General features: G+C 22.0%; 2 protein-coding genes and 1 long non-coding RNA gene across 3 annotated transcripts; 2 read left to right on the top strand and 1 right to left on the bottom strand.

Moving 5' to 3' along the window:
- Positions 1 to 37: 37 nt before the first annotated feature.
- On the bottom strand, positions 38 to 11,012 carry LOC135120303 (uncharacterized). The gene is made up of 10 exons (XM_064044609.1): positions 10,935 to 11,012; positions 6,026 to 6,130; positions 5,671 to 5,778; positions 4,675 to 4,862; positions 3,972 to 4,090; positions 3,769 to 3,901; positions 1,909 to 2,026; positions 1,690 to 1,796; positions 1,566 to 1,629; positions 38 to 124 (listed from the first exon to the last, which is right to left on the bottom strand). The coding sequence occupies exons 1-10, from the start codon at positions 11,010 to 11,012 to the stop codon at positions 38 to 40; spliced, it is 1,107 nt and encodes a 368-aa protein (XP_063900679.1).
- A 2,986-nt stretch (positions 11,013 to 13,998) lies between these two features.
- Positions 13,999 to 15,978, top strand: LOC135120295 (uncharacterized). Its single transcript, XR_010278561.1, has 3 exons — positions 13,999 to 14,080; positions 15,738 to 15,787; positions 15,905 to 15,978. It is a non-coding gene; the product is annotated as an uncharacterized LOC135120295 (long non-coding RNA).
- A 1,029-nt stretch (positions 15,979 to 17,007) lies between these two features.
- On the top strand, positions 17,008 to 25,889 carry LOC135120299 (poly(A)-specific ribonuclease PARN-like). The gene is made up of 11 exons (XM_064044605.1): positions 17,008 to 17,049; positions 18,498 to 18,637; positions 19,553 to 19,676; positions 20,476 to 20,578; positions 24,046 to 24,230; positions 24,326 to 24,420; positions 24,470 to 24,548; positions 25,226 to 25,371; positions 25,437 to 25,520; positions 25,704 to 25,772; positions 25,827 to 25,889. The coding sequence occupies exons 1-11, from the start codon at positions 17,022 to 17,024 to the stop codon at positions 25,872 to 25,874; spliced, it is 1,101 nt and encodes a 366-aa protein (XP_063900675.1). The 5' UTR covers positions 17,008 to 17,021; the 3' UTR covers positions 25,875 to 25,889.
- The last annotated feature ends 384 nt before the right edge of the window (positions 25,890 to 26,273 follow it).

Genomic DNA, 26,273 nt, shown 5'->3' with positions numbered 1-26,273 from the left:
TATTAAACAATTTTTATTTTATTTTTACTAGTAAAATCTATTCCACGTGTTCATCGTATAAATCGTCAATGTTCACAACGATCCAATCATCTGAAAGATCAACTGGCCTTTTCAATACAAACACCTAAAGAAGATCAAATACTAATAATAACGAAAGTAAATATTTAAATAAATATTATAAATAATAAAAAATGATAAACAATAATAATAATTAATAATTAATAACAAGAAGCCATATGTATTAAAATAAATTATCCTAAATGATAAATAATAATCAATAAATAATAATAATAAATAGATATTATATATTAAAATAGATTATAATAAATTATAAATAATGAAAATAAATAAATATTAAAATAAATTATAATGAATAACAATAAATAATTAATAATAAAATTATAATAATAATAATATATATATTAAGTATTATAATAAATAATATTAATACTAAGTATTAAATAAGAATTTTAGTAAAAAAAAATAATAATAAATAAATAATAAATAATCACAGTAATAATAAAAAATAAATATGAAATATTAAAATAAATTATAATGAATAATAATTGATAATTTAATAATGAATAATGAACAAATAATAATAAATAATAACTAATAGACTAATATAGGATAAATAATTAATATTAGCATAAATAATAAAATAAGTAAACAATAATAAATAACAATAATAAAGGCGCCTATAAAAAAGTAAGTAAGAAAAATTAATATATATTTTAAAAGATGAAAAATTAACTAATAATTATATATAGCATTTTTAATAATTCATGTAATAAAAAAGATTAAATTCACTAAATTTTGTTTTGTATAAGTATATTTACTTAAAATAATGAATTTTAGTTTATGATTTCGATTTAAATTTTAACATCTAATATATAATATTATATTTATTTATTGTTTATAATTTATTATCAACATTTTAATGAAAATAGTTTATAATAACGAATTTTATTTTATTTATTAGTAAACTTTTCAAAAAAAACATTGATTTTACAATAACTCGTTTTTTTGGCTACAAATAACCCCAATTGTTGGGTTATAAACTTAACAAGGCTTTTATTTTTGTAAAAAAAATTAATATAAAAAAAATATTCCTGAAAGAAATCCCCAACTGTTGGGGGCACAACAATTCATTATAAAGTGATAATGTAAAAGTCATCTAATATTAAGAGACAAAAAAATCGCGCATTTGGTAAGTTTTATAAAAAATATAAAAACTTTTAGTGAATAAAAGTACCCCAACAATTAGACATAAAGAAGTATACAAACCAAAAAAATATTAAGAGCTTACATTATACTTTACAAAAAAAAATTCAGTAAAATTATTTATAAAAAATCCAACAACAAAAAAAATTACTTAAAAAAAAATTTATTGAAATTTATAATAATAACATTGCAGCTGGCTAACTTTTATATATAAAAAAAGGGCATAAATTTTAAGGAAAAAGAGACCGATTAAATTAAGATTTATATTTTATTTTTAATAAGTCAATAAATATATATTAAAAAAAAGACAAAAAGATCAAAAAAAAATTTAATAGTGAAACTTGCTCGTCCTCATCATCGTCAAGAGAAGTAGTAGACACCACAAGCACGTGGCCCATTTCAGACCTTTTTAATAAAAATGTTATTAATCGGGTAATTTTTGTACTAAAATGCGACTATTAAAACCAAGAAAGGCGCCATATGATTTTATTGGGTATTTTTATATCATTGCATTTCCATTCGTCATTTATGGAATCGAAGTATAAAATCCAAACCATTCCAATATCGTGATCCTAAACTCACGAATAACAACGAAATAAAATATGAAGTGTTATAAAAAATATATATTTTTTAAAATTTAGGATCATAAAAATTATTAGAATTAATAAATATTATAGTCGAAACCATTCCGCAAGCACCAATCATTGGTGGAGAAATTTTACAAGGAGAGTAAGCAATATCTTGGATCCAATAGTTGTCGAGCATACGATAATGCGGATTTAGATTTACGGTTGAATTTCCTCTGATAAAAACATTGAAAAAGTTTGGTCGGCGAGGGTGAAGGTTTAAAAAAAAATAACCAATAAAAAATAAATAAAGATATAAAGAATTTTACTAAAAAAATTATTTTGCGAGTAATTAAATGATTAATCATGACTGCCAAATAAAAAATACGTAATATGTACACTACAAAAAAATTAATGAAAAATTAAAAATTTTTTAAAGAAAGAAAAAGGGTTGAGGAAATTGAAGAAAAACGTAATGCTACAACATTTAAAATTACGAATAATATAACTTTTATAAAAAATAAGACGTATTGGGCAGTGGTGACCTAACAGTACATAATTAGCGGATTGTTTGCAATGCAGTGAAAAAAATGGTAGAAAGAAAGTTGTATTAATAAATAAATAGAAACTATACTTTTCTAGATAAAAACAGAAAAATGTTATCATAAAAAGCTTTAAGATTTTTAGAAAATCTACAAAAAATATAATGACTTTATAATGTTTATGAGTAACTTAAAGAAATGTTCTTTTTATTGGTTAATCTTGACATAAAAATATTCACAAATAAAAAAAGCTTAAACCGCAGTAGCCAATTAAAAAGTATAGAAAGCATTCACATGTTTTTCAATGTAAACTGTATTCTTTACTGCAGCCAAGAGCAGATGTTACCATTGGAGAGACCCGCCAATAATATGCTTTGAATTTTTGATGAAACAATACTCGTGCTTAATCGGCTACCAAGTAGTAAAAACTTTTGTTAAACGACACCAAAATTTAAAAAGTAACAATATATTTTATAAGTGTTTCAACGTGGACTTAAAAGGCCTTCTTTGTAATAAAAAAGGACTTATTTCCTCAATATAAATATTTTGGAATATCTTAAAGTGCCATTAAGAAGAAATTTAAAGTAACGAATTAAAAATTTTAAATTCATAATTTTTGAAATCAAATAAAAAATATTTTTTTATATTTTATTATTATATAAAATAGTGAAAGATATGTGGTTTCTGATTGGACAAGAGACGGTAAAGCAGGGTTTTAATAAACTGCTCTGCACATTATTAAGAGCAAGATTGTCATCATAGAAAGTAATTAATTATAAAAGTGAGACTTTCAAATTTTCTAATGCTCATTGGCTGCTATTCATTTTAACACGGCACTTATATTGGTAATAAAAGTCAATATATTTTTCATGATCATTTCATTATAATTCTCGACTTTTAACAAACCCTACCAATCACAGGAATTAAAAAGTATAAAAGAAAAAATAATGAAATTACTTATTTAAAAAAAGGCTTCAAATAAAAGTAATTAATATAGCACAACTCTTATTTTTTTTTTAATACAAACCATATAATAACTAATAAATTATTAAAACTTCCAGTTTTTGCTACTAAACAGGTTAACGTGTTGTATACACCCTCGTGCTTTTTTTATTAAAATTTCTTTAAGGAAAAGTTCAGCAAATGTAAAACTTAAAAGACAGTAAATTTAACGAAAGGAAGAATAATAATTCGAACAATAATAAATACATATAAACTTTAAAAGTAATATTAAAAAAAAGTTTTATATAAAGAAAAAAAAAATAAATAATAACTTTTCTATACTAAAATAATAATAATTAAACAACACTACGATATACAATTCTTTCACGTGGTATAATAACCATCCTCAAAGCAAAGAGCACCCAGTATACAAAATTGCACCAAATAATGTGTTATAAAATTCAAGTTATAAAAAAATCCACTAAAAATTTTACAGCTCGTAATATATCATAACGCCGTTGGACGAGGCAATCGCTATGTGGAGACCCAGAGGGGACCAATCAACGGCGTTGCAAGAAGATGTCGAGCAATCAATTGAAGAAGTGTTTATAATAGACAAGGAAAGATCTGTACAATAATAATAGTAATACTAATAGTATATAAAAAATAATAATAATAATTAATAATAAAAAGACACCGTTAAACTTATCGTTCACTAAAAACTTATAGAGCTTAGCAACGCCAGAAGCCAAAGAAAATGCTAAATAGAGCTCATCAGGCTTGGAAAATTCGGTGTAAAATGGCGCCCATTTTACGCTGAACGCATAAATTATAATGAAAAAAGAAATCAATAAATTTTGCGTGTCTAAAAAATAGTTAATATATAAATAAAAGTATTATAATTTACTTTTTTAAAATTAAATAAATTCTTAAATTTATAATTACTAAAATTTTTTTGAAAAGTGATATAAACAAAAGAGTAATAAACTTCAGAAAATAATATATAAGATAAATAAAAAGCCTAAATTTAGTTATAGAATTAAAATTATTATAATTAAAACAGAATTTATTGTTCAACTATAGATATTTTATTATTTTTACTTTTGATAATCAATAAAATTCATTTAGAAAGAAGAATATAAAAATATATAAAAAAACTAAAAGAAATAATAAAAAGTAAATAAAAAAATTTTACCAAAAAAGTATAATATATAAAAAAATTATTAAAAAAAATTAAAAAAAATTATATAATTCAATAAAATAGAATTACTTTAAATTTCCTTTTAAAGAGTAAATCTTACAACTTTTTATTATTTATTACCATATTTTACTGTTATTATTACAATTTTTACTGTAAACTTCAATGAAGCGCTAAACAACAATCAATCAAAGTAAATAACCACGTGACCGCGCTCCCGTTTTCTATAGTCCACGCGCAAAACCAATCAAAATGCGTATTTTCATTACTTTCTCCATTTTTGAAATCAAACGTTAAAAGATTTCTTTTTTGCGCCCATATTTTCACATCTCCATCTTCGGAGCAAGAAGCCAAAAGAGGGATGCCGTGCAGAGGATGGCACCAAGAAAGCTATAATAAAAAACAATAAATAATAAAATTTTGGTTAAAAAAATAATTATTACTATAAATTAAAAAAAATTAAAATAATTTAATTTAGTATGAAAATTTAAAAATTAAATAAAAATAGTTTATAGTAAATGAAATTTATATAAATTAAAGAAAAATAATAGTAAATATATATGTATATAAATGATAACTATAGAAAAATTATAGAAAATTAAGCAAAATTTTAAAAAGCAGACCAAAAAATACTGAATAAATCCCAAATTCAACAAAACTTGTAACAATCAAAAAAAAAATTTAAATTATATAACTAAATTTAAATCTAAAATTATAATAAGCGAGCCATAAATATTTGGGGAGGAAATTAATTATTTTAACTTCGCTTATCAAATATAAAAGTCTGAAAAAATTATTTAAAAGTAAAAATTTGTTATTATTAATCAAAAAACGAATTAAATAAATTAAAGATTTGTTACAAAAAAATTTTGTAAAAAATTAAAATTAAAATTAAAAAAGGAAAATAATTAATTTGCTCAAAATTTAAAATGTTTATATGGATTCTATAATATAAGAAAGTAAAATTATATCATAATTGAAAGCAAAATATAAAAAATTTATAATATATAATAATTTAAAGAATAATTATAATTTTTTAATAAACTATAAGCTATTATAAAGTTAAAAAAACGAAGAATGAAAAAAAAAACTAATTTTGTTGCATAAGAAATTTATTAGAAAAATTATTTTTTTTTAATTTAAATTATAATTATTTTGTTGTATAATTTAATAATAGAAAAAGTAAATCGCTTAACACCTCCCAAACGGGGCCGGTGTGGCCTCTTAAAGTTGCTGTGTGTTGAAATTTATTTAAATCAAAAAATCGATTATGCTCAGAAGAAATATTAGCCTCTTCGTAGCTTTCCTAAATAAAATAATAAAAAAAAGTAAGTTTAAAATTAAATATAATTTAATAATAGGAAAAAAAAAAATAATAAATAACGTGTGATTAGGTTTGTTTAGAAAATGAAAGATACGTGTTTTTAAAAAAATAAGTATTTTAATAAATTTCTCATTTATTTAAATTAAAATACTTAAATTTACAAAAGTTTAAAATGTTTTAATGGAAAATACTACAAATAAGAAGTATATAAAAAAAAAACATTTAATACGTTTATATTAATCTTATTATCCGCTATGTATTCTCGTATAACAATTGTTTTATCCGAAGAGCAAGTAGCAAGTTTGCGACCAAAATAATCAAATTGTACATCGTGCTAAAATAATTATAGTTTATACTAAAAATACGCAAAAAAAAAAGTTTAAAATAAACAAAATGTATAAGTAATGAAAAATTAAGAAAAAGAGACAAATAAATACTAATTTTTCAAGGTGATCTGAAAGAAAGAAAGAGTCACAATCTGGCATTACTTTGTAATGGTATTTAGTAAAAGGTGTGTAAACCAAAATAGCAAAAAGGGTTCCAAACTTTTTATATTTGTGTATTTACAAAAGTAAAATGTAAATATTAAGTTTCACTCGTACGCCGCAGTTTTTTTTAGGGCAAAGGGTGGGAAACTCTAAAACGAAAATCTTTAAAATTTATTAAGTACTTTCTATATAATTGATAAAATACTCCTAAACTATAGTGTATCTTTTATTTTTTTACTTAAAAACTTCAGACCTGCTAAAAACGAGAGTGTTAACTTGTAAGGATTTGTGGAATCAAAAGATATTAAGAAGGTAGCTGTTCACGTTAAACTCTTTTTTTTAGTTGAAATTTAAAAGAAACTTATTTTAACAAATTTAATATATTAAATGTTTTTGTTTGAACAGGCTTTGATTGATAATAACAATAACACTAACGTATATTTTAATGTTTGTTTTGCAGTTATATTTTCTTATTAAAAAAAAAAGCATGGATATTTTTAATATAACATTTAAGAGTATTGCTCTAATGTTTTACACAAATAAATTTCTGCTTTTGATTTAAGATTTCTAGTTTAAATAAATTTAAGCAACAAACGCAAGTAATCTAAACTTTTATATGTGTCCATCAATACTTTCGTTGAATAAAGATATGCTCTTGTAAATCTCTAAGCTCTTTTGATCCGTAACGTTTACATTTTGTACCTTTTTTTATCTCAAGTATGCAAGCTGCTAGCACGATCAGGTAATTTAAATAGTGGCTTCAATTTTTCTGTTCTAGTACTGCAGTGTTTTGTGATACTAAAAAATAGTTAAAAAAATACTAATACAACTTCTCTTTCTTTATTTAAACCTGGGCGTCATAGATTGATATCACCTTAACTATAAATTCAAGACGGGCTGATTTTTTTTTTAAAGTATACTTTCCGTTTATTTTTTAACAAAACTTGCAGTTTAAAAGGAAGGCAAACTTTAAGTACACGAAATGTAAAAAGGTCCTTAGTGATGATTGCAAAGCAAAGATGTGCCTAAAATCTACCTTTAAAATTAAATTTAACGATTGTTTCTTTTGGCAATTTATTTCTGATTTTAATATTTGACTCGGGGGGTTCACGACTACGTTGCCAGCGCAAAGCTACTTATTTTTTGAAAAACCTCTTTGATTTCAAATTTTTACTAGTTACATTTTGTTAAAAGCACCACGTAAAAACTAAATTTAAATTATAAAAAGGAATTACAAATAAAAAAATTTGAATGTAGTTTAAATTATGAAGCGGAGCTAAAATAAAGTTTTTTTTGTAGCAACTTACTAATGGTGGTTTATATATATTCCTGTTTTTCTTTTACCCAGAGATGGTTGGTATTAACTGAATAACGTTTAAATAGTATAAATGTTTTCTGGTTTAAAAAAGTTATAGACTTTATATTATATTTCTCTTTACTTTATTTTTATTAAATACAATTTATTATGGAGTAAAATTTAGTTTTGTTAACTTAACAAGAACATAATAGAGGTAAAAACACCGTTGAATTAATAGAAAAAAGTTGGAAAAAATAGAGCTTAATTGTAAGCAATAAAAAAGAAACAGAACGAGTTTCAGATCTGAAAAAATAAAAATGAATAGAAAACAACTTAAAAAAAAATTAAATTCTTTTCGCACCAAACTTCGCCTTAAATATCCTATGTGCGTAGTCAAAAAGAGACAGCTAATTAACTTGTTTATTAAATCTTTTTATCATAATGCTTTATATTGTCAGGTTAAAGGTTGAAGTCCTTAAAGTAAATTTGCGTCACTCAAGATGTTGCAATTGGGATTCAAAAAATCTAGAGAAAAATATTAAACAAGACCATAAAGCTAAACAAAAAACTGGGAAAGACGTAAATTTGACAATTCTGTGCTTTCACGAATAAAACTATTTCCTTGTTTTGAATTGCATATGTGCATATACTGCTTAAAATATGGCTTAACATTTCTAATCAAAATTAGGAAAAACTATATAAAAACGACTCGATTTACTTGCTAATAAAGTTCTACTTTATTAGAATTTTTTTCCCTCTCTTTCTGCATCTAGTTCGTTTCGTTACTCATTTAGTTTGACTGAGTCTTGCTGTAATAGTAATAAACCGAAATAGTGTTATCTATATATGTATATCTTTATATCTTTCTCCGCCGAAGGTCTCCATAACTTCGTACCGTTTGTATAAATACAAAGATCCAGGAATTGTATTTTTCCACTCTTCATAGATACTTTGGTCTGCTACCACATGAAACGAAATCTTAGTGGAACGAGTTTTGTTTTTATATTTAGATATGAGATTTCTCACCATACCTTCTTACAATACCTGGGAGAGAGGTAGGGTATATATATATATTCTTAGTAAAATAAGTTTTATTATACTTTTATTAAACACTTGTTAGGTGTTAAAATATATTATAACAAATTTAAGGAATTGCAAGGTCTGCCCCCCGTAGTTTGTTTCAGTCTGAGTGACGATGGCAAAGCCATTTTCGTGTTGGCAATAAAAAAAGATGCTCAGCTATCTTATATGTAAGATCCAGGTTAATGACCGGTATAAAAAACTTTTAGTTAAAAAATTAATTATAAGGTAAAAATTGAAAAAGTCAAGACTTTATTATAAGTGAAATAGAAACTGCTCACTCCACAATTTAAAATCGCTTATTTACCCGTTAACGGCTGGCTTATTAAACAAGTGTACGATAAAAATTTCCTATTTTACTTTTCTTTCGTGTTGAGTGCCTTCACACATCTACTAAAAAATCCAAATAAAGGAAAAAAAAGAATACAAACTTTGTGAGTAACGGGCAATCCACAAGCCTGGAATTATTAATATTACCTATAATACAATTGATTAAGCCTTTATTTGTTATTAAAAATTGCTACTCTTTTTTTAAAATCGAGTTTAGGATTACTCTTGGTCCGCGTCTTTAATGCATGCCTAAATACTGTCATCAATATAACTTACACACGTGAACTGTTATTTAATTACTCTACGTAATTAAAAAAAAACGTGATGGTCAAAGAATTTTTACTTACTAAAGTCTTTCATGTATAAATCTGAGTAACATAAGATAATAAGTAAAACACTCCAATATTATAATTATTTTTCTTTTTTAACACTATTGACTTCTTTCAGCACTTCTAATTTTTTTATGTGTATAAAGACTTTTCAAATCTTTTATATAATTTTCCTTTTCTGAATTATCTATAAAATTAAAACAGCTGCCTAAATCGACCGAGAAAGGGGTTAACACCCTTACTTTACTTTTTTTTCGTCTTACTTTAGTAGAACAAGCTAGTTAGCTATCCTTACTAGTAAGCTAGTTAGTTAGTTTCGTTCTTCTAAAGTAGAATTCTAGCATTTTTAAGGTAACTTTAACTTTCTCGTCTCTTTGACGGCTTTAAAAATGGTTGGTGTTGGGATAGCATCATCTTCTGAATACGATACAATAAACAGAGAGGCCGAGGTCTAGCATTTAAGCTCTTGGTTAGGGTCTGCTCTCTTTAACATTAAAACAGAAGGTCGTTGTAAGATTCTCTTAAGTGACCGTTGTGTGTCAAGGTTTATTGATTAAAGGAATAAAGGACATTGGTAAAAGTTCTTCTTCCTGTGCGTTCTAGGTTAAATAGTTTTCTTAAATACTTAGATTTAACTAACAAAATTAACATGCTCCCTAGAGTGCGGCTGTACCATTACTAGGCGCAGTGCACGTTGAAAAAAAGTTATTTCAACCGTCAGATTAGGATAAGATCCCTTGTCGGGGAATAGGTTAGCACGATAAAGATGGTACTTCTAAAGATGTGCATTGACTAAGTAAATAAGTATTTTTCATGAAAGAGCGGTATTCAAAAAAGTAAAGCTTTTGGGGACATTAGCTTAATTATAATTTTATAAACTTATGTTTGTTGCTCCATTATTATTATTTTATAAATTATTTTAAAAAATTTTTATGTATTATCACTTTTGATGAGTACCTTAGTAAAGTTTTTGTTAAGCATAGTACAAGAAGGGCTTTGCTATCTGTAGTAAGATCTAGGGTATTAGGAATTTGCGCACTTAAAGATTAAGGAAATAGAATTTTTAATTTTTTCAAAAAAGTCCTATAGGGTAATATCATCAACTATCTAGAAGTCAATCAGTTTAACAGGTTGGAATACTTTGGAGTAGAATTTATATATAAATCTTAATGTTATTTTTTTCTCTACTCTATATACCTATCGTGCAAAATTATTTCAATGTTTTGCATTTTTTGGTTTAATACATAATAACTTTTCAATAACATAATGGATTACTTTAAATTTTATCTACAGTAACTTTCTATGTTCTAGCTACATTTTATTAATACTTGATCTTATATTAGTTTAATATTCGAGAAGATATGAGCTTGTAAAGTTGAAAGATTTTAGAAACAATATTGTACGTAGGAAAAATTTAATTTAGTAAACGAGGTTGTAATAATTAGTATAGCTCCCTTTTGCCAGAATCACTTCTTTTATCCTCTTTGGCATACTGGCAATCAGGTTGTAAGCATTGGATCGGTGTTATAGTTCCCATTTTGATTGTACACGTCTCCAATGCACATCCAAGTCAGCAGGAGCTGATTAGTATGATCTCTATTTTCTCAAGACAACCCATGCATGCTCGATGGAGTTGAAATCAAGAGAATGCGGGAGCCAGTCTAGCACTTGGAACGACTGTAATTGGAGCATTGGTCACACCGATGGTGCTGCATAAAATAGGGAATTATCCTGCTGAATAACCATTCTACCAAGACCAAGGCCATAACAAAATCGCATCTTCTGGGTAGGTCATACTTAATAACGTCTAAATCGCGTGCTTGCGGTGATGCTCCCGTCACTTTTTTTTCTACATATATCCGACCCCCTTAGATGTTATACAGGGCTAAATAATAATCTATCCTTCATTATGTTTATATATTTGACCACCTGGTGATCAAGAGTTCAGTAATCGCCGGATCGCTTCCCACACCACCTAATACCATCTGGACCATCTCGATTGATCTTGGTCTCATCCCGAAAAAATTACTTTTCCCAGTCAGAAATGGACCAATTTTCTTACTTCTTCGCAAACTAAAATTTAGTCGCCTCTGACGGTCTGTCAAAGTGGGTTTAATTAACTTTCTTTTTGATTGGCGACTTGCAGAACGCAATACTCTCGATACAGTCGATCTTGAAACTGTTCTATCTAATGTGGTTTCTAGGGTTTTTGAAGCTTTTTGTGCAGATTCTATTGCACCCAGTGTCACTTGTCGTACAAATGGAGATAAATCCAGGTTTTTCAAGATCTTTGGACGCCAGGTTCATTGCAAGGACACTATGGATCATATTGAACTTTCGTTCGGGATATTGTGGCCTTATTGACAATACATTCACGATCGATCTCAGTATAAGGCTTACCTTTATATAAAGGACATTCTACATCATTTTCTTCATTGATTTAAAGTTTAAGTATTATTGAATTAAGGTCTCCAAAGAATCTATCCTTTATAGTCACCGAAACGTTTAAAAAAAACCCTATGATGGATGATCATAAAAATTTAGTAGAAAGGTTGAAACTACTTTGCACGAAGGGGGCCACGTGCAAAATCATTTCGCTTAATGCTTAAACTTTAAATGTGATAGAGTTAAGAAAGCAATTCCTCTAATATAAACTGCATTAAATAGAACTCAATCTAAACTCATATATATATAAGGGATTAGTATAACCAATAATTAATTAAAGCGTTATAAAATTTTACGAATAAGTATAAAACAGAAACAATTTTGAACGATAGTGTTTATAAGCAGTTATTTTCAAAGAATGTACATGCTAGAAAGAATTTCTCACTGTGAGCTAAGCGTTCAATGAAAGGTAACTCTCAATATTCTGGCGAAGCGCCAAGACTAATTTTGTTTTAGATGGTGAGTGCTTAAGTGCTAATGTTTGCACAAATTTGGCGATACTTATAAAAAGATATAAAAATATAGCAGATAACGTTAAAAGGCAAAGAAAGTACTCGCCTATGTTATAATTCTGGGTTAATTGTTTAGAAATTACATATAAAAATTTTACTTTAAAAGGATTATAAAATTACAATATATATTAATTCTATAATAAGCCATGTGTCGTAAGAGTGTAAAGTTTCCTTGCTATATCTAGCTAAAAGTAAGCCTAAGAAAAGTAACACAACCTGCTAGCACTTAGAATTAATTTATCAGGCCCACTGCCAGTAAAACATAGTTTTCTAATTTATGTAAGAGCCTAATCAGTAAAACTGGCTATCAACAAAGAATTAAAGTATGCATTATATAAATGTTGTAAGCTTTAAACATCAAGAAAGCACAATGAAATTTTAAAGATAGGAATTTTTATGGGAAAGTGAAACGAGTTAGCATCCTCGTAAAGGTTATCCACACAATTAAAAGAATTGTATTGAGAACTACCTTTATGTTGTTAAAGTTTACCCATATTTCAACTATTTGTTCCATTTAAAATTTAATAAATTAGCTCATAATTGTTGCTAGGTTTTAAAAAAAAACCAATGTTTTTACTTTTAAATTATTTATCGTGAGATAATTTTTCCATAAAGTGATTTCTTATTTTGTTGATTTAAAAAATCAATTATTAAAACATCTTAAGGTATTCAATAACAATATTTTAAATTAGTTTTATAAAATTTATAGCTTTCTATATAACATATAAGTAGATCATGGTCTCTGGCAGTAAACACGTAGTAGTAAGCAATGGCACTGTTGGAATTAAGTCTGATAAATCACGCGCTATATCACATGGCTGTGCATATGTTTTGTATTTGTGCTCATATCACGTGACTTTTGTCGCCAGTTTTTTAATTTTTCGGATCACTTCCCTAGAGGCGTGGATACCCTTCCTTAATGCTCCTTCACTTTTTATCTGTTAGTCTCTGTAAAATTACTTTATCAACTAAATTGGATCATGAAGTCAATACTATGAAAATTAGTTTTCATTAATTTATCCGAAAGTGCGTCCTTTTTCTTTGTGCCTTTCAGCTTGGTTAAATTTGATCAAGTTGGTAATTATATGTATGAAGAAAATTAATTTAATAAAAATAAAGCACAGTATTTTTGGCCACCCACTTAAAATTGGTAATTTTTTGCTTCTAAATTTCTTTGGAAATGGTCTCTTAATAGACAACATTGCTTTTATTATTTCCACATTTTCTCTTTGTAGCCAATATGCTGAAAAAAAAAAATTATTAATAGGTTAAATTTTTTTTTAAGGAAGTAGCTTTTCTTTATACCAATAAAATTCTCTATCTTTAGCTATGAAGTTAAAACTTATACTTTGATAAGATCTTTCGGTTGCTAAATTATTCATTATCTGCGTTTTTTGAATGTGGAACCATGTTTAAAATAAAACTTTCGCTGTATTACCACCTTTAAAATATCTATAAAAAAAGGAAATAGAGGAGTAAATTTATAGTTCATTTTTTAACTAATACATTTTTAAAGTACAAACATCAACTATCTAACGCTTTAGTCAAGGCTCTTGCTAGTTTTGAGAGCTATACAAGATTTATGTATTAGCCCACCGATTTTCAATAAAAAAGTTATGAAAATATATTACAAAATACTATTTATTTAGGAGGGTAGCGTGCCTTTAGCTTTTATTTTCATTTTATCCTTTTTTTTTAAAAAAAAAATGCAAGTTACTTCACATAACTTCCTTAATGTACTTGAAGATTTCGAAAAATTACTTTCATCTTGTGAATTTTATTCTATAGATGAAGAGATGACCGGTAAAATATAGATTTGTAAACTAGATTTTAACAAGCTGAATAACTTTTTTAAAATTACTATTTTTGTTTTGTAGTAATTTTAATCTTTCTCTTTTTCTGTCAAATATAAAGTTTATTATTAATTTAATTTCAAGTCAATTTTTCAATAACTTTTGAAAGTATATTCTTCTTTAGCCCGTTTATTATTAAAGTTACTAACGATTTTTGCAAGCTTAATTTTTTTTATAAATTGTTAATTTTTTTTCCCCTTGTTTTTAGCTAGCTTAATCAATTTATTATTATAGGTTTGTTAATATTTTTTAACATTTTAATTTATATATATATATTTTTTCTCATATGTAATAATATTTATTATTTATTTTAGCACACTTTTAAATGTTAATTTTTCAAAACATTTCAAAAAATTCTTCGTATCATAAAAAATTTAATTTACGAGTTTACAAGTTATTAACGTATTTTAAAGAGTTAATTTTTTTTAGATAGGTAATAAATTAATTTCTTTTTCCTGTAATTAATAATAAAAGTACTAACTTGATTTTAGCAAGTTGTTAACTTTTATTAAAAATTCTTTTTTTTAAAATAATTCAATTTGTTCTTATTTTTATTAATATTAAAATAAATATAATAAATTGATTTTAGCAAAAAATCTTTTTTTCTAAAATTTGTTAATTATATATAATGGTAAATATATTTTTTCTCCCTGTATATAGTAAATTATTGAAACTAACGATTATAGCAAGACTATTTTTTAATTTTCTTGTTAATTTACAATACTAATTTATACAATTTTTGTTAAAAATTAAAAATTTATTTTAAATTGTTTTTTTTCACATTTTTTATTTTAATATTTATTTATTTTATTAAAAAAATTTATTATATAAATGAATTTCAATATTTTTAGTTGTATTAATTTTAAATTTTTAAGTAAAATAATTATTTTTATTTAAAAACTGTTTTCTTAGAAAAATAAAAATCTTGATAACATTTTTTTGCATAAATTTACAGAAATTAAGTTTTTAACTTCAACTTCAATAAAAATAATACTTTTAAGTTATTTATCTTTTTAAATTAGGCTATTTATAAAAAATTTATTTATTATATTATAAATAAGTTGATTATTTTTGTTAAAATTTAATTTTTTTTAATTTAATTTTTAATTGAACAAGTTTTTTATTTACATTTTATTATTTTGTTTCTTTGTCATTTTAATTGTAAAATAATAAATTTCAAAATATATACTTATAAATTTTTAATCGTCTTAATTTGTAAATCTTTAAATTTATTTTTTTAACTTATTTAATTTTAAAAAAGTGGACTATTTTTTTTGAAAAATAAAAAATTTTATATCACTTGATTCCTACAGAAATTAAATTTACAAATTAAATTATAATTAAAATGAAGTTTAATATTTTAATTTATTTCTAAATTAATTTTCTTTTAAAAAAGTATTTTATTATATTTAAGTTAAAATTTTTTTTTGTTATAAATTTCTATTTTTTTTTTCTAATTTTAAATGAACATAAAATTTTTTTAATACATTTTTCTAAAAATTTTATTTTAAGGTCAAATAATAACTTTTATAAAAATTTTTTTATTTTTAAATTAAATTTAATAACAATAAAAATTTTTACATCTAAATTTTAATATAAATTTGAAGGTATATTTTTATCGGGCAAGAGAGAAGAAGTTGGGGCGACTCCTGAACAAGTTTTCTTGAGAAATATATATAATATTTTATAAATTTATGAAATTTAATATAATCAATTTATATAAAAATTTTTAATTTTTTAAAAATCATTAAATTTGTGAATAAAATAAAATTAGAACTGGGCTTTGAAAAGGGAAGTAGCTTCTACTTTTTCTATTATTCAATTCGGCATTTGCTTATTTCATAGAGAAGGAAAAAAAACGGAAGGAATTTATTTGTTTTTTTTATGCAGAATTGAGTTATTTTTTAGTTTACTTTTTATTGTAGAGAAAAAATTTGAAAATTAGATTATTTTTTTTAATTAAGTATTCTGAGTTTTTGCTAATTTTTTATAGAGAAGAAAAATATATTAATTTTAAAATTATTTTTTTAGTGCAGGCTGATTTAATTTATATTTATTTATAGAAATAAAATATTTTAATTTCAGATTATTATTATTTTATAATTTAAGTAATACGAGTTTTGCTAAATTTAATACGGACTAGAAAAACATAGAAAATATTTTTAAATTCAGGCTATTTAAGTTTTTATTTTAAGAAAAAAAAAAAATCTAAATTTTAGTTTTTTTTTACTGCAGACCTACAGATTTTTTTTTCTTACTTTATAAAAAAGAAACAAAATATGATGAATTTTTTTTTTTTGAATTTTAGATTTTTATTTAAGTGCACGCTAACCCAGTTTTGCTTATGTCGTGAAGAAAAAAAATTAATAAATTAATTTAGACTATTTTTTTACTGCAGACAATTTGGTTTTCTACTTATTTCTTAAGAAAAAATAATTTAATAATTTTGGATAATTTTTTTAATGCAGACTAACAGAGTTTTGCTTATTCTGTAAAAAAAATTAACAAAAATAAATTTAGAAAATTATTTATTAATAAAGATTAACGATCTTTTGTATTTAATAGGAAAGAAAAAAATAATTAAATATACTTCGATTACTATTTTTTTTACTGCTGAGTAACCGAGTTTTTTCTTATTTTGCAGAAAAAAATTATCTAAAATTTAATTTTTTTTTTCTATAACCCGCTAACAGAGTTTTTTTATTTCATAAAGAAGAAAAATTTAATAATTTTAGATTTTTTTTTTTAATGCAGGCTTTTTGAGTATTTATATTTTTATTATAGATGAAATTTTCTACGTTGCTCGACCTTTTAATTTTTTTTTGTTTCCGGAGATTAATAAAGATCTCATCTTGAGCTCCAGTGCTGTTAATTTTTTAAAAAAACATCACATGGACTTTCAAAAATGGATCTACGACGGTGATTTTTTTGTTGGGCTTTTTTTTTTATTAAAAAAGTTGAAATTATAATTACTATTTTAATTATAAAACTTTTTTTAACGCATTTTCTTTTATTGTTATTATTATTCAACTTTTAATTATAAAATTAACGGATTTTATAAATGGTTGCGTTGGGTTTTCATTAAAAAAGTTTAAGTTATTATAATTGTAATCATAAAACATTTACCACGCATATACAAGATTTTTAGTTTATTATTGTTTTATTATAACTTTTATTTAATTATTTATTTAAATGGGTTGTACGAAAGAGACTTCTTTTTTCGCTATAAAAGTTAAAATTATAATTATTATTTTTATCATAAAACTTTTTTGAGTGTATTTCCAATTCATTATTATTATTGTTGTTTTTTATTTTATATAAACTTTAAATAAATTTAAAAATTGTTGTGCGGAAGTGATTGTTTTTGTGGAATTTTTTTTCTTTAAAAAAAGTTAAGATTGTGATTTTTTTTATAAAACTTTTTTTAAAACTTTTCTAGAGCATTTTTTAATTCATTATTATATTGTTGTTTTATTTAAACTTTTAATAAATACCAAAATTGCGGTACGAGAGTGATTTTTTTGTTGGATCTTTTTTCCTTAACAAAAGTTGAAATTATAATCCTTATTTTAATCATTAAACTTTTTATTAATTCTTTTAAAAGTATTTCCAATTTTTAAAAATTAACTGAACATAGTGACTTTTTTTTGTAGAGTTTTTTTTTTATTATAAAATTTGAAATTTTTATAATTTACATTTATTATTACTTTTTACTTTTTTTTTTATATTTACTTTTAATAAGTTAAAATTGTTGTACAAAAGTTATTTCGATTTGAGTTTAATTATTTTTTAAGAAATTTGAATTATTAAGATAAAACTTTTCTTATTTTATTTGTTTTTTTAAAGCAATTTACTATTTTTATAATTATTAATTGTTTTAAAACTTTTATTATTACATTTTTTATAGCATTTACATTATATTATTATTTTATTTTTTGAAACTTTTATATTATTATTTTAAATTTACTTCTAACTATTTTCATTTATATTTTTTCAAATTTGCTTTTACTAAAGTGGTTTTTTGTTGGAATTTTTTCTCTAAAATTAATATTATATTATTATAAATTTTATTATTATTAAATTAATAATTTTATGAAAAAATTTACTTATTTTTATTATTTTTCTATATTTTAAAAGTTTTTATTAATTATACTTTCCAAAAAGTCAGTAGATTATAATTATTATTACTTTTAAAAATTTCAGTTTATTTTATTGTCGTTTTTTAAAATTTTTAAAATTAAATTTAGTTGTTAAAAATTTACTTTTCTTTAAAACTTTTGTATCATTATTTTTACAACTCTTCTAAGTAAAATAATAATCTTTACAAGCCAATAAAGTTTTCATTAAATTTATTTTTTTATTTTTAGGGATCAGCTATTCCAGTGAAGGTGAAGAAAGTCGCCTGATCAAAGAATTTTTAGAAGAAAATTCCGAATCGGACAAAAATTTGGAACTCTCATCAGAAAAGGATCGCGAGTGGTACTTCAGTACTTTCAAGCGATTTAAAGTTTGTAACTTTTTTTTAAAAGAAAATTTTTATCAAAATTTAGTTTATACAATTTTTTAACTTTCGTTAATTCTGAATTTTTTTAAAGAAAATTTTATCATAAAAAAAAAACTGATAAAAATTTTATTAGGAAAAAAAAAATTAAGACTATTTTAATCAAAAAATTGAGTTTATACTTTTTTTTTCTTTTATATTAATTTAATTAGAAAATTTTATATAAAATTATTTTTTGATCAATTCGTGTTAAATTTTATTACTTAAAAAATTCGGTTTATACATTTTTTTACTTTTTTTATAAAAATTTTAGTAATAAATTAAAAAATTATTTTATTTTATTATTACTTTTAATGTATTTTATTTTTTATGAAAATTTTAATTTGTAATTCTGAATTTTTTTTTATCAAATTTGTAAATATTCTAATTTTTGTTGAATTTTTTATTGCATTTATAAATTTTTGCTTGCATTATAAAAAATCATAATAAAATTCTAATTTTCTAATTATATAACTTTTTTTTTTATTACGTTGAGTGCTCAACAATTTTTTTAAAATCATTAAAGAAATTTTAGAAACTTTTAACGCATTTATAATTTTTTTTTGCTTGCTTTAAACTTTTTTCTGTAAAATTACAACTACTAATCTTAATTTTTTTCTTCAAAATTTTAATTGCTGGATTCTTCACCTCATTTTGTGCTTTTTGCTTGATTAAAAAAAATAAAAAAAAATTTAATCTAAATTATACTGAATTTAATAAAATCGTGAGTTCTTCAAGTTTTTGTGAATCTGTTAACTTTTTTGAATTTCTTCACTATTTTGTATAAAATTTTATTATCACAATTATTATGAAATTTTCTTTTTAATAACTTTAATTGGTCAACAAAGTTTTGTAAATCTTTAAACTTTTTTCAACGTTTAGTTGTGGATGGAAGACACCAAATCTTTTACTGAATTTGATATCGACGCCCAGAATATTCTTCAACGACTTTATTTTCAACAAGAAGCTAAAAAAGAGGATCCTTTTTTAAATTTTTACTCTAAAAGTTTTATTGATTTATAATTTATTTTTTTCTTTCTTTATAATGAATTACTTTTTTTTTTTTTTTTTTCAAAATTCATGTTATTGTACTTTTTTTATATCTAAATTTAATTAATTTATTTTTTATAATTATTTTATATTCATATTATTTTGGTATAATATATTTATATTTACTTTCTGAATTTATTTAGATTTATTTTTTTTTAATTTTTTTTTGTATTAATATTATTTTGTATAATAAATATTTATCAACTTTTTGAATATAATTAGTTTTATTTTATTAAATTTTTTATACTGACATTAATTTTGTAAAATAAATATTTATTAATTTCTGAATTTATAGTTTTATTTTTCTTAATTTTTTTACATTATTATTCTTTTTAAGAAATAAATTTTTATTTACTTTCTGAATTTAATTAGTTTTTTTTAAATTTTTTTTATTAACTTTATTTTGTAAAACAAATTGTTATTTATTTTTGATTTTAATTGGATTTTTTATATTTTTTATATTAACTTTATATTAGTAAAAAAGAGTTTTTATCTATTTTTCTAAATAAAATTAGATTTATTTCTTTTGGTATTTTTATATTAACTTTATTCTTGTAAAAGAATTTCATTTATTTTTTATATATATATTAAATATATATTTAAGCAGATTTATTTTTAATTTTTTTTAAACTATTTTTTTTTTTAATAAACCTATTTTTATTTTTTCATAAATTCATTTAGACAGTTTTAAAATTTTTTATATAAGTAATTTTTTTTTCCAATACAAATTTTATTTACTTTTTGAATTTATGCAGATGCTGGAAGTTACAAGCGCCGTTATGTTGCTCAGAAACAAACAGAAACTGAACATCTTTGCAATATACGAAAGCAAGAAAAGTTAAAGCGTTTGCAGTTGCAGTAATTAACTTTACATTAAATTTTTCAATCTTAATTTATTTTTCATTATTAATTTGTATTGCCAAACTTTTTTTTTAAAGAAAAATTTCGTTTAAATTAATTTTCACTAAATCTTTTCAATCGTTATCAATTTGTTTTTCGTTAAAAAATTTGTTGTAATTTTCATAAAATTTTTCAATCTTGATTAATTTTTTCATTATTTTTTATGTATTATTAAACTATTTTTTTTAAACAAAATACCCTTTTAATTAAATTTCATTAATTTTTTTAATCTATTGTTTTGTATTTCGTTATTTTATGTACTATTTAATTATTTTTATAAAAAAAAATTTCGTTATAACAAATTTTCACTAAAGCTTTCCAAATTTAAATTATTTTTTTCACCCGTTATTATTACGTATTATTCAATTATTTCTTAAAAAAAATTCTTTAAAAATTAATTTTCATTAAATTTTTCTAATTTTTTATTTGTTTTTCGTTATGAATTTGTATCATTAAATTATTTTTCTATGAAAAATTCCGTTTAAGTTAATTTTCATTAAATTTATTTATGCTTAATTAATTTGTCCTTCATTATTTTTATGTATTTTATTTAAGAAAAATTCGTTAAAATTAATTTTCATTAAATTTTGTTAATTTTAATAAATTTGTTATTATTTTTATTTATCGTTCAATTATATTATAAAATTTGTTGTAATTTGCATTAAATTTTTTTATTAAATAATTTTTTTTCCGCTATTTTTATGTATTAACTTATTTTCTAAAAAATTTCGTAAAGATTAATTTTTTATTAAATCTTTTTAGAACAAATAATTTTTTTTTTCGTTATTATTACGCATTATTTATTATTTTTGAGAAAAATTCAATTTTCCGCTATTTATTAATTTTATATTTAAATGTTTTTACTGTTAAATTTTGTACTTCACTGAATCTTTTCAACTCTTTTTTTCGTCAATATACATTATTATACATTTTTTAAAGTAAAGTTTTTGGGGTTAATCTTATTTTTCATTAAATCATTTTAGTTCTTAATTGAATGTTGTTCGCTATTATTTTTTATTGTTAAACTTGTATTAAAAAAGTTTTTGTTGATAATTTTTTTCATCAAATCTTTTCTACTTGATTTAAATTATTTTTCGTTTTTATTTCTTATTATTAAATTATATATACTAAAATACTTTATTTACTGAAGCTACTTTTCGTTAAATTTTCTTTTTAAAAATGCTAATGGACATAATTAACTTTTATAAAAAAATTTTTCAAATAATTCTCTCCAAATCATTTTAATTTTCGTTAAATTATTTTTGTTTTTATTATCAATTATTTTAAAATTATTTTACTGAAAAGTATAAATTATCTAAATTCATTTTCATTAAATTTTTTTAAAATTATTTTTCGTTATTGTTTATTATTAAATTTGTATCAAAAAGTTTACTGTTTAGTTTATTTTTCATTAAATCTTTTCAGTTTGTATTAAAGTAGATCCGATAATAGTAATTATTATTATTATGAAATTGTTTATACCAAAAAGTTTTTATTATAGAAGTTAATTTATATTTTTTTTAAAGTAGTTTTTCGTTATATTATTTTCTACAAATTTTTATTTCAGTAATTTTATAAATTAAAATTTTCACTATTTTTCCATTTTTAATTGAATTCTTCGTTTTTTTATTTACTACGAAAATATTTTTACTAAAAAGTTTTTATTATTTAAATTAATTTTCACTAAATTTTTTAAATAATTAAATTGTTCCTCGGTATGGTTTATTATTTTTAAATTATTCTATACTAAAAAAGTTTTCGTAAAATATCATTTTCGTTAAATCTTTTTATTTTTTTTTAATTTTTTAGTAGAAATAAAAATTTCTACTAAAAGGAAAGTTGGATTTGCAGTCTTTAAGTTTTCAAAATTTACAAAAGAAGAATTTATTTTTTTAATTTTTTGTAAATCTCCACTGAATTTTGTAGACTTATTAAGTTTTGAAAGTTTACAATTTTCTATTTTTTATTATTATTTTTATGAATATTTTTTAATGAAAAAAAAAATAATTAAATTTTTTTGAAAAAATTAAACATTTATTAATAGTAATATAAACTATTTATTAAACATATTTTACTTGAATTTTATAAAGTTGTAAGTCTACATAAAATAAATTTTTATTATCAATTTTTTATTAGTAAAGCCCTATTGCACTTCGTCATAAAATTTTTAATTACGCAAAATCTATTTTTTATTTTATTTCAAATAATTCTTTAATATTATATATTTATAATTTTTTGTAAAAATAATCTTTTATAATTATTATGAAAATCTCTTTTTCATTTCGTCTTTAAGTTTTTTATAAATACTAAAAATATTTTTAATACTTTTTTGAAACTCTTCTAATTTGGAGACTGTTTTTTTTGTTATTAATTTTTTCTCTTAATTTTATGAAAAAATCATTCCTTTCTTTTTAATATATTTTCTCATTAATATTAAATTTATAATTTTATATAAAAGTAATCTTTTTTTTTTATTTTTCTTTACTACATCTCTATTGCATTTTGTTTTCAAGTTTTAATCTACACTTAAAAAAAAATTTATATTTTTTGTAAATCTCTACTGAATGTTATAGACTTACAAGTTTTTTTTTGTGTGATATAAAAGACATACTTACTTTAATTTTATAAATTTATAATTTTTTATAAAAAAATATATTTTTTTTAATTTTTCTTTTAGTAAAGCTCTATTGCAATATAGTCTTCAAGTTGTTTTTTTTATTTATACTAAGAGACATTTTAATTTTTTTTTAATTTATCTTCAACTTTATTAATTTTAAATTCATTATAAAATTCAATCTATTTTTCCAGTATATCTCTATTGCATTCCGTTGTCAAATTTTTGATTTATACAAAAAATTGGTCTTCTATAATTTTTTTTTCTTGTAAATCTTTACTAAATTTTATATTTTTCTGGATTTCATATTTTTTTTTGTTTATTTTACGTTTATATAAAAATTAAATTAAATTTTTTCTGCATTTTTCATTCAGTATTAAAATTTTAATTTTATATAAAAAAATAATTTTCAATTAATTTTCTTCTAGTGGATCTCTGTTGCATTTCGTTTTCGAGTTTTCAATTTATACTTAAAAATTTTTTTCTTGTAAATTTTACTAAATTTTGTAATCTGAGTTTTTAATTGATTTTTACTTGTATGAAAACTTTTTTTATAAACCCTACTGAATTTCGTAGTTTCTAATTTTATAGATTTATTGTAAAAAGTTATATTAATATCTTTCTTATAAATTATATTTGGACGGAAAGTTTGAGATTTCATGCTCTTTAAATTTTTATAAATATACTTTTTTTTAAATTTGTAGATCTTACCTAGTTTTATAGCTTTTATATGTTTTTAGATTCCTCATTTATATAAAAAAATACATTTTTTTTCAAATTTTACAAAAAAAATTAATTATTTTTTTTATAGACGAAAAGTTGGATTCCGTAATCTTTTTAAGCTGCTCGTTGCGTCCAAGAAGCCGCTGATTGGCCACAATTTGCTTTACGATCTTTTATTCATGCTTAACAGTTTTCAAGGCCCGTTACCCAATAGTTGGGCTGATGCAAAAAATTTAGTGCATTCGCTTTTTCCCGAAATTTACGATACGAAATGTATTTTTTTTGTAAAGATAATTTTTTTTTAAATAAAATTTTTTGTTTTTTTTTCTAAAGAATATTATTTTTTTTATACATAAAATCTTGCGAAGTACTCGCGCTTCACTTCGAAAATCGCTTCACTTCGACTTCGTTGGAGACCCTTTACAATTCATTAAATAAAGAAGACCAAAACGGCTTAATGAAGGTTTTTTATTGGTCCTCCGCGCACATTATTTATACTAATTTTTTTTAAGTCGATCAGCATTTCGCTTCCTTTAGGATTTTTGGATTACCATCCGGACATTATAAATTCGTCTGGTGCCCACGAGGCAGGTAAGGAATTATTTATTATTAATTTTTAATTATATTCCAACATAAATTATATTCAAACTTTTTTAAGAAAATATTAAACCAATCTTTTTTCATAAAGTTAATCTATTACTAAATATCCATTTAATATTAAAATCCAATAATTATAAATTAATAATAAAGATTTAATTTAAATAAATTTAAAAAATCTAATTATTTTTTTTTGTAAGAGTTAAATTCTAATAAATCAAATAAATTAATTTTTATCTAAATAAAAGTTATTCTAGCTAAGATAAAATTCAACTAATTTTTTTTTAAAATAAAATTAAAATCTAATAAATCTTTTAAAAAAAGATTTAATTCTGGTTTTTTATTAAGAATTTTTAAATCTAAAAAGTTCTTTTTAAAAAAAATCAAAATCAAATTTTTATTTGAAAAAATTCAATCTTTAAATTTTTTTAAAAAAATTTGAACTCTTGTTTAAAATTTATTATACTATTTTAAAATCTAATTTTTTTATACTTAAAATTAAAAACTGCTTATCTTAAAAAAGTTACCAAAATTTAATTTTTTTTAAAAAAAAGGAAAATTATAATGTGTCAACTAATTATAATCTAATCTTTTATAAGTAAAATTTAGAATCTAATTTTTTCAATAAAAATTAATCTGATTCTTTAAAATTAAAATCTTTTTTTTTTAAGGCTACGATGCTTATATTACTGGCTGCGTGTTTCTTCGTTTAAGAGAAGATCTGAATGGAGATGTCAAAGATTTCGTAAATCGTGTGCATCTCATGCATTCCTTTTATGTAGCGAATTTGGATGGAAACGATATCGACGTTACTAAGGCATAATTCTGCCAGTCTTGTACTTGTAAAAAAAAAGTTACATGAACCAATAAACGCTTTTTTAGGGCCCGGTGGTCCTCGTGTATGACTTTGACAAGCGCATGACGACTACTGATTTTCTGCAGCTCTTGGGCGACCGCCCTGGACAAGTTTCTTTTATTTGTTATTTTTATTATTTGTGATTATTTTTATTTATTTATTTATTATTATTATTACTATTATTATTATTATTTATATGTTATATATTATATATTTTCATTACTAATAATCATTATTTATTATATATTATATATTTATCGTTATTTATGGTTATTATTATTCATTTTAATAAGATAAGCTGGATCAACGACACGAGTTGCTATCTTGTGATGGCTAATGGAGTGGATGAGGATGAACTTATGGTTTCTGCCTTCATTATTTTTTTTTAACTATTTTATTTCTTTCTGCGCCTATAGAACCACTTGAAGTCTGTTCCTAATATTAAAGCATCATTACGCCAATAAACTTCAAAAATTATTTTTTTATATGAAGTTCTATATTCTTTTCAACTTGAAAAAGTTCATTATATTTTGAACGAACTTTTTTCAAGTTTTTAAAAATGTTAACAATTTTTGAAAAAGTATATTTTTTTATTTATTAAGAATTTTTTTTATTAATTTTTTTTGGCGGGGTGCTCTTAACTTTTATAGTAAAAAACCTTCACAATTTTTTTAGTGAAGTATAGCCCGAAATTCTTATTTTCTAGAAAATTCTTAAAACTGTATCTTATTAAATAAAATTATTTTGCTAGAAATTTTGAGAAAAAGCCTCCACGCCCCATTTTTATTTTAAAGAAAAGCCTTTGGCCTCGTGGCCTTAAGAGTATCAAAGTGATATATAGTGGGTGTGTTTAATAAAATACG

The sequence above is a fragment of the Zophobas morio genome, unplaced genomic scaffold, assembly GCF_036711695.1.
Source record: "Zophobas morio isolate AGI-343-1 ecotype UQ-CSIRO unplaced genomic scaffold, CSIRO_AGI_Zmor_V1 ptg000373l, whole genome shotgun sequence".
In the NCBI taxonomy this organism is placed as follows: Eukaryota; Metazoa; Arthropoda; class Insecta; order Coleoptera; family Tenebrionidae; genus Zophobas; species Zophobas morio.
Note: the sequence above shows the minus strand (reverse complement) of the source record. Positions and strands in the feature narration are given on the sequence as shown.